Source organism: Mya arenaria, chromosome 16, assembly GCF_026914265.1.
Source record: "Mya arenaria isolate MELC-2E11 chromosome 16, ASM2691426v1".
NCBI classification, from domain to species: Eukaryota; Metazoa; Mollusca; class Bivalvia; order Myida; family Myidae; genus Mya; species Mya arenaria.
This window is the reverse complement of record NC_069137.1, coordinates 16,727,814-16,737,106: the sequence shown is the minus strand read 5'-3', so window position 1 is coordinate 16,737,106 and position 9,293 is coordinate 16,727,814. Positions and strand designations below refer to the sequence as shown.

At 33.6% G+C, this 9,293-nt stretch overlaps 1 protein-coding gene across 1 annotated transcript; it reads right to left on the bottom strand.

Moving 5' to 3' along the window:
• Positions 1–1,237: 1,237 nt before the first annotated feature.
• LOC128221092 (zinc finger protein 239-like) lies at positions 1,238–8,065 on the bottom strand. Its single transcript, XM_052929542.1, has 2 exons — positions 7,959–8,065; positions 1,238–3,575 (listed from the first exon to the last, which is right to left on the bottom strand). The coding sequence occupies exon 2, from the start codon at positions 3,567–3,569 to the stop codon at positions 2,793–2,795; it is 777 nt and encodes a 258-aa protein (XP_052785502.1). The 5' UTR covers positions 3,570–3,575; positions 7,959–8,065; the 3' UTR covers positions 1,238–2,792.
• Between the last annotated feature and the right edge of the window lie 1,228 nt (positions 8,066–9,293).

The following is a 9,293-nucleotide window of genomic DNA, read 5'->3' as shown; positions in this document are numbered from 1 at the left end:
ATTGTATATCCTCAAATGATTTCGAATTAGAATTCGTAGATGTAGTTACATTTTGGTACAAATAGATCTACTACAGCAGTGTCCAAGGCATGTTCCCCTGGTTCTGAGACGGCCATCAAGCGTATAATACTTACCCAAAAAGTTCCGATCAATTGGTAAAAATGTTCAACCAACTTTAAAAATGAAGAAAACAAATACTTGGCATAGTCCACCATTACATGGTAACAGACAACAGTAGAATGGATGTATGAAGCAGACAACAGTTTATGTGCTGTGTATACGGAGTTCCTAGCAGTGGTTACTTCCCCTGTTGATATCACGGGCGGCAGGTACGTTCACAGGACCCTCACTATAGCAACGTCCCCTACTCCCACTCCATCCCCCCCCCCCCAAAAAAATAAACAGTAATTGTCTTGTTTGGAGTATGACCAATTATCACAAAATTTCAACCAAGAAATTCACGAAAAAATAAGCACAATATATACTATTATTAATTATAAAGGATTGACTTGTTAAGACCCCCACACAAATGCTTGTTGTATTGCAAAGCTCGTAACTGACTTATTTTTCAATCAATTGTCTCAATCTTACTTGCTTTCGTCTAAGAGTATAATAAAGTTTAACATGGAACATGAACAACTTCAATACATTTCCCCATCGGAACACCCCTGCCATTATCCAAAATGATTGTTTTTGGAAATAATACGGATCTTGGTCTATCGTGGCTGATCACAAAGATATCCAAACAATAGAGCGATATGAATACGATAGCGAATACGAATTTAACCCAACAGAGAAGAATGTAACAGCATGTTCTTGTCATCAATTAACCACATTATCGTTTATGTATCGTCGGTTTTTGTTTTCTATACGCAAATGTTAATAGGTGCGACGTATCTAAGTTTTCTGTCCAGTTTATGTGATTGTGTTATTTAGAGCATTATAGAGGGCGCTTCCTTGCTAATATATACCGAAAACGGACAGATTTTTCATTTTTGCGTGCAGGGAACAGATCTTTTTAGTCCTGTATACTCAAGGAACGGCCCATGGATACCGCTTTCCAACACATGAATTAAATCGAAAGAAGTTATAAATTAATACGATAACCAATACAATGAAATGTTCTTAAAATATTCTTAAGCTGACATCAGCTTCGATTTATCATATTTATTGCTAATTATCGTTGTAACAAAACGCAACTTCAGGTAAAACCAGTTTTATTGTTAAATGCTTTGCATTTTTAACAGGTGATACTCCATGTTCGACACCTGAATGATTTCCATCCTGTAAGTGTTCTTACGTGTTGCTGCAAATGACCCTTTTGAGGCCGCACTACATACTTTTTCACTTGAATCGTTTCTTTTAAAATTTTAAGGAGTTCATGTAAGCTTTATTTCCACGGAAACACAGTCCTCATTTGAACAACCCGTATATTAATACGTTTATAGCTTATTTTAAATGGTTGCCCTTTGAGTAAAAATAAAGTCAAGGATGTACAATAATCAAAATTAAGGCAGATTATTTAATTAAGGCAGATTATTTATAAATTATTTCAAAGAATAGTTTGCAATACCAATTATACATATATATGTAAAATTTAATAAGTGCATGTGAATCAAAATATTAACACAAATTATATTAGAACAGCTCGCTGCTTAAAGTACTACATACACATGAAGTTTCTGTTTACGTAGATCAAGCAGTTCACACCAAGTGAACTGCTTGCATTGGACATACTATCAAATGATTAACATCAAGTATCTGCTTACGTACGACGTCTGTTGCAATGCTTACGTAGGATGTTTGTTTCTTTCAACGTATATATCAAATATCAAGTGTCTGCTAACATAGGACGTACAAACCACATGGTATGTACAAGGCATGCTAAGTCTAATGTAAATCTTCAAGTGAACGCTGCATCACAAATCCCGTCCATTTGTGTCACTTGCCTCTTTTTTCTCATGTTTCTCCATTTTTTTTTTTATTTCTCTCCTATGTTTACTCTTGTGTGAATCTAAGAGGAAAACAGTATCGCATGCTTCTCTGAATTGTTTCATTTCTCTCCTGTAGACACTATGAGAGTGAAATTTTATCAGCATCACTTGTTTTACCAAGTATTTTATTTCTCTCCAGAGTATACTCTCATGTACATCTATGAATGAAATCAGCACCACGTTATCCTCCCAATCGTATCACTTCCCTCGTTTGTCAGTTTGTTCTTCTTCTTCTAATAATGATACTAATAATGTTAATAATAATAATAATGATCAGAGCCTAATGTCTATTTCATCAGTTGTATTACTTATCTCCTGTATGCCTTTCATTTGTATCAGTTCTCTCCTGAGAAGTTTTAGGTGACAAGAGAATCACATGTCTTCAATATCTCTCCTGTGTGTCCTCTCACGTTAACATGTAAGAGTGGAAGGAGAATCACCCGGTTCATCCATTTGTTTCACTTCTCTCTTGACATGTGTCAGTACGTACAAGTTATTAGTAGGCTATTGGCAGAGCTTAATGTCACTCCCACAATATGTATTATTTATCTCTTAAAGCTGCACTCGCACAGATTGACTATGTTGACAACTTTTTTTTCAGCTTTAATGCCTCAATATGTACCAGTCATCTCCTAAAATGTGCTTTCCTTTGCATTTTAGGTGACACCACTGAGCACCACATTTCTTTTATTTGTTTCACTTATCTACTGCGCATTCTCCGATATGAATCTTTGAGGGTAAAACATCAAGTTTTGTCTCAATTTTGTTAAATATGTACAGTTGGTAGAATGCAGTACATTACACTTTGTGTCTTCTTATATGTGCTTTGAAAGTATTTCTTAGAGAGAAAGCAGCATCACATAACTCACACTTAAATGGCTTCTCTCCTGTGTGAATTCTCATATGTGATTGTAAATTACATTTCTGAGAGAAAGCAGCAGCACATACATCACACTTGTATGGCTTATCTCCTGTGTGTATTCTGATATGTTTTTGTAAAACACCTTTCATGGAGAATGCAGCACCACACACCTCACATTTGTACGGCTTCGCTCCTGTGTGTATTCGTTTGTGTGCTTGTAAATGGCCTTTCTCAGAGAATGCAGCAGCACACAAGTCACATTTGTATGGCTTCTCTCCTGTGTGTATTCGTCTATGCGTTTGTAAATGACCTATCTGGGAAAAAGAGGCAGAACACAACTCACAAGAATATGGCTTCTCTCCTGTGTGTATTCGTTTATGTGTTTGTAAATGACCGTTCTCTGAGAAGGTAGCAGCACACAACTCGCACGTGTATGGCTTCTCTCCTGTGTGTTTTCTTATATGTGTTCGTAAATGACTTTTTTGGGAGAAAGCAGCATCACAAACATCACATATGTATGGCTTTTCTCCTGTGTGTATTCGTTTATGTGTTTGTAAATGACTTTTCTGAGAGAAACCAGCATCACATATCTCACACTTGTATGGCTTCACTCCTGTCTGCATTTTCACATGAGGCTTTAACTCAGAGTCCTGGGATAAATCAGCGTCACGGACCTTACATGTAGAAGGCTTCTCCTCTGAGTTGACATCCATGTGAATCTAAAAATACAATACATTTGTGTAACTCATTATTTCCTATATTTAGCAATTCAAACACGAGACAGGCATTAGTTAATACAAATGTACATCGCTATCGCGTTTTAAAAACGTATTAAAACATTGTATTCAATAAAATGCATGAGCGAATTTATCTGAGGCTCAATAATAGATTGAACGTGATTAAATTTAAAGAAAAGCCAGATGTACATGTGCAAAGTTAAACATAAACCATTTTCACTGTTATATAAAATTTAGGGCACGACAAAATTAATAATTCGGAATTTTATGGCTTTAGCGAATTAACAATGACGGACACAACAAGCAAATTTGTTGAATTGATATCCCCCGCCTGATTGGGCTTAGTCAAGGAATGGAAATCAATTGTTGATGATATATATATATATATATATATATATATATATATATATATATATATATATATATATATATATACCATGCTACCCAGTTCCAAACTAATCTAAGATTTCATCAAGGCAAACATTTTGATCAAGTTTCATGAAGATTGGTCCAGATATATGCAAAAAATACAGCCTCTATAGTGTTTTTTTTTTAAATTTGACTCAGTGACCTCTTTTTTGACCCCACATGACCTAGTAGTTTCAAACTATTCCAAGATTTCATCGAGGCATTCTGATTAAGTTTCATGGAAAATAGAGCAGATGTATTGCCTCTAGAGTGTTCCAAAGATTTCTGTAAGATATGACCTAGTGAACTAGTTTTTGACACATTAACCAACTTTTAAAACGCAGTCGAAATTCAGCCTAAGAGAAAATTCTGACCATGTTTGAACTTAATCAGACCAATCACCACCATAAAATAGTTTCGGACAAGATTTTTGAAACATTTGACCTAGTGCCCTAATTTCTAATCACATGTGACCCAATTTAAAACATGTCTAAGAGTTCATTCCAGGAAAACAGTTACATGAATAAAAGACCATACATATTGCCTTTAATGTGTTTCAAAGATTTTTCTAAAATTTGACCTAGTCACCTAATTTTTGACCCCATAAGCCCCACAAGTGGTCCATATTTCATCAAGGGGTACATCATGACCAAGTTTGAACATAATCCGACCAATCATTTCCATTCCGGACAAACAAATTCTAAGATTTGACCTTGTGACCTAATTTTCAATCATATGTGACCCTGTTTTTAATAAGTCAAAGATTTCATCAAGGAAAATATTCTGATTAAGTTTTATAAATATTTGACTATGTATAATGCCTCTAGTATGTTCCAAAGATTTTTCTAAGATTTGACCTACTGACCTAGTTTTTGACCCCATGTGACCCTCTTTTTCAAGTGGTCCATATTTCATCAAGGTTTAAATCATGACCAATTTTGAACATAACTTGACCAATCATTACCATGATATGGTTCCGGACAAGATTTTTCTAAGATTTGACCAAATGACCTCAGTTTTTATCATATGTGACCCAGTTTTATTTAAGACCAGAAAAACATTCTGATAAAGTTTCATGAATATTCGACCATGTATAATGCCTCTAGTATGTACCAAAGATTTTTCTAAGATTTGACCTAGTGACCTAGTTTTTGACCCCATGTGACATACTTTTAAAATGGGTCGAGATATGATCAAGGGGAACATTCTTACCAAGTTTGAACATTTTCTGATCAATGCCTACCAAGATATGGTACCGGACGGACGGACGGACGGAATGACAGACGGACAACGCAAAAACAATATCCCCCTCCCGAAATCTTCGATTTGGCGGGGGATTACTAGCTGACATAGTATTTTAAGTGTGAGAACATTATTAAAATGTGTCTGAAGTTAGTCTTCATTGGCCATTTCATCTGCAAATATACGTTCATTATCACAAATGCTTTCATAGAACTAAATCATTGAAATAAGACTGTTTAGACAAAAAATAAAGAGAAAGACCAAATAATAAATTTAGATATATGTCTTAAATTTATATCATATTATTTAAATTTGGTGTGTAAAAACACATATTCCTGATTTGGTTTGATCAATGTTTATTACTAAACAATTAAGGAAGTTGGGGAAAATATTTAATAAACTGATTATTTGCTTAAAGCTGTGGCTATTCCGATTAATTTAAACGAGATACGGTTTCTACACTCAATAAGATATTTTAAAAGATATCAATTTGTTCTGTACCTTATATCGCATAAATAGGGCTTGGTTATGAACTATTCCCTCATAAATTATTTTGATGTTTACGAAAAGTTAGTTTCACATTGACTTTGGAAAAAAGTATTATTATAAACCAGTAATATTCCTGGACAGGTTAGACAGGAATAAATTGTGTAACAAAAAATATATATTCATCTGTGTTTCAGTCTCGCCATATAGATATGAAGTTACTTGTTAAAAGGGCTGTCTCACATGATAAAATAGCGAAAAAAAGAGAAAATTGTCGAAAACTGACATTAACTTGGCATCGATATGTACAATGGATTGACACTCACTATCTGAAGTACCAAATAGTTTACAATTTATTTAAGTTTAGCAGTTATTTCGTACTTTTCCATTAAAAAAGATTACTGGGTATGTCTACCAGGTAGAATTCATTCCTTATGCGTGATTGGGTCGGTGTTATCATGTGATATTACCGAGGTAGGTGTATAGCTTAATTATGTCACCCGATTTGTATAAGCCTTTGTAGCTCAGAGAGTAAGATGCTGGACTTCAATTTTGGCGACACGGGTTCGAACCCGGTCTCCGACACAACTTTTTTTTTACATTTTGGTACTTTTTTTGCAATTATGATATTAAAGCGTAACACATTACAGAAAAAAACTTTTTTTGCTGCCAATCTGTGACACAGTCCCTTTAACGGAGGACCAGGAAAATGAACACATAAATCACTGTTGTAAAATTGTGAACTGCAGCCTTGCAGGTGCTCTTCATGTATTTGTTGTTATGATTTGATGGTATAAAATGAAAAAAAATCAAATTCATGATTATTTGTTGAATATTGATTATAAGGTGTAGGGAACTAATAAAAAATAACATAATCTGGCAATATTTCTTCTTTTTTTATGATGTTTTATAGACTAAATATGCTTTCACCCGGAATTCCAATTGGTAAAAAACACCATTTTTGGTACAAAACAATTTGTACATTAATGATTGCCATATAAACATGGTAAAAATATCCATCAACGTACACAGGATATCTATAACAGGATACACCCAGTTACATACATTTTCACAAATAAATGCAGTATGAACGGCCAAAAGGGTTTCAAAACTATTTGTACCTGTAGGATTTTCAATACAAAAATCTAAAAAATATATCTGTCCATGATAGTGATATACTGGTTGAGTTTGTAAATCCCAACAGTTTTGACAGTTTTTTAACAATATCTTTGAGAATTTTGGTTTTAATAACTTCAAACTTTGCATTAATAATGTTTGGTTCATACCTCAGCCTCTGCTGAAGTACACATTCACAAAATATTTTGATTCATAAACGTAAAACGTTCATTTCAAGCGCAGTAAATCACCATTCACTCAGTGAAATGGAGTATGTAAATCCCGGCCGCTTTTAAAATCATATTTTATCTAAAAATAGATTGCTATTCCGTCATAATTTGTTTTCATTTCTAATCAAACACACAATGGAAATGGGAACTAGAACAGAATCTAATCTAATCTCAGAAAATTTGAGTTGTGTCCCTTGCTTCAAAAATCTAAGAACATTCCTTACCCATGATATTGATTACAGTGCGATTGAAAATATATTAATAAGCAATTACGTGATAAATTACAAAAAAAGCGTCAAATCAAATTAAAAAAAAAAGGTGTTTGCAGAATATGGAAGAAAACTAAGAATGTAATAGCATAGTTGGCAACGCAAATGCCTCAACACCTAAAACGGTTAAAAAATTGTGCAAGCGGTCTGTGACTTCATTCCCCCGCGTGCTGCATATTTACATTTCACCTGCTTAGGAGTTTGACAGGGATTAATAATAAAAATACTCACCTAAACTTGACGATAATTCACATTCGTTGCTAAGGCAAGCGTCTGTATCGATCTAAATCATGGAATAATTGATCGAGGTACACAAACCCGTGATTTAACAGGTGTTAGGTATTTATAGACTGTTCGGATTTACAAACTCAACCAGTATGTCAACTCTACAATCTACTGCAAGACACGTTAGGTTTCATACATGTTAATAATAAAACGGAGGATATATTTAATATATTTAAACGATTTCGAATTAATATTTGTAGTTGAACAACGCTCCATTTGTACACAACTCGAGATATAGTACAACTTCAACGAACAGCTACTTGGCCTATTACACTATTTCTCTGGTTCCAGTGGGCCAGGTAATCACCCATATATCGTTGTATACTTACTTGTACAGAAAACTGGCTCGATCAATTGGTAAAGAGGTTCAAACAACTTATTTAATTTGAAGAAGGAATAAAAAGTTTGCGCAGTCCACCATTACTCGGTAACAGACAACAATAAAATGAATGTTGAAGTAGTCAACACTTTATGGCTTGTGTCTACGGAGATTTCCGTAGCGGTTACTTCCCACGCTGTAATAACATATCATATGTATACCTATTAAGCTTTTCATGTAACATCATTTATAGACAACGAACCTGAATTCTGCGTCATGGCGTCACATATATTTTATATAAAGGGTACCAGTACAGCTTACAACTTGACAATTTTGATAATGTTGGTACTTCGGTAATACGTCCTTTACACGGAGACTGTCAAAATATTTCGCTGAGAAAATAATTATCCGTTTCTTACTTTATCTAAGACAGAAGTCGCATGAATAATACATAACAGTATTCAGTTTCAGTTTTAAGGTAAAATTCAAGCCTTCGTTTAGAGAACCCTCCCCCAATAAATAAATGATTATGAATAAAATACTATTGAAAGCATAGTAGAACATATAAATCTATCGTAACTCAGAGCTGATACGCTATTGTATATATCTAACTGTTTATATGTATGTATATGATTCACATTAAAAACATTGATTGATAATGTTAATATTTTGTTCCATCATATTATAAATAATGTATTGTAAATATTTTAGAGATTTTGAGTTTCGAAATAACTTTTATCGTTTTTATGGAAACATATTGTAGTCACCAACATATAAATGGGTTAAATTATTAAGGCTTCTTTAAGAACACAGTGATATGAAAAAGATAAGGCACGCTGACATAAATGTTTGAATGTATGAGGTATGTAGCCTTCGATAGTCGGTCATGTACCGATCGAATACGGCCAAAATGATGTGCGTAAATGATAAAATAATATATTAAAAAATAAGAGAATTTGGCTATTGCAACCTTTCGATGTCATTTCTTTTTGTCAAGCACGCAAATTAGTGTAAAAGACGAAATGCAATAACAATATTTGAAATTAACCTGAAAAACACAACAAGCACCTTGATAACGACGTACATTGTTGGTTAACCTTATGAAAACTAAAACCGATTAAAGCAGTACAACAATGTGACCTTTCTATAGTTCAATTGCAGTTTTTTTACCTTACCTTTTATAAAACTTCACATCTAATTATTCTTCAATAATTACTTTAATCAAATGATTTATTATTATCTTATATAATGAAGAATATTCTTTTTGGTGTTGATTTTATAGCGTTTGAATCTATACGTTTATTATTCACGTATGCTGTTATTTTGTTGTATCCTGTAGCGAAAA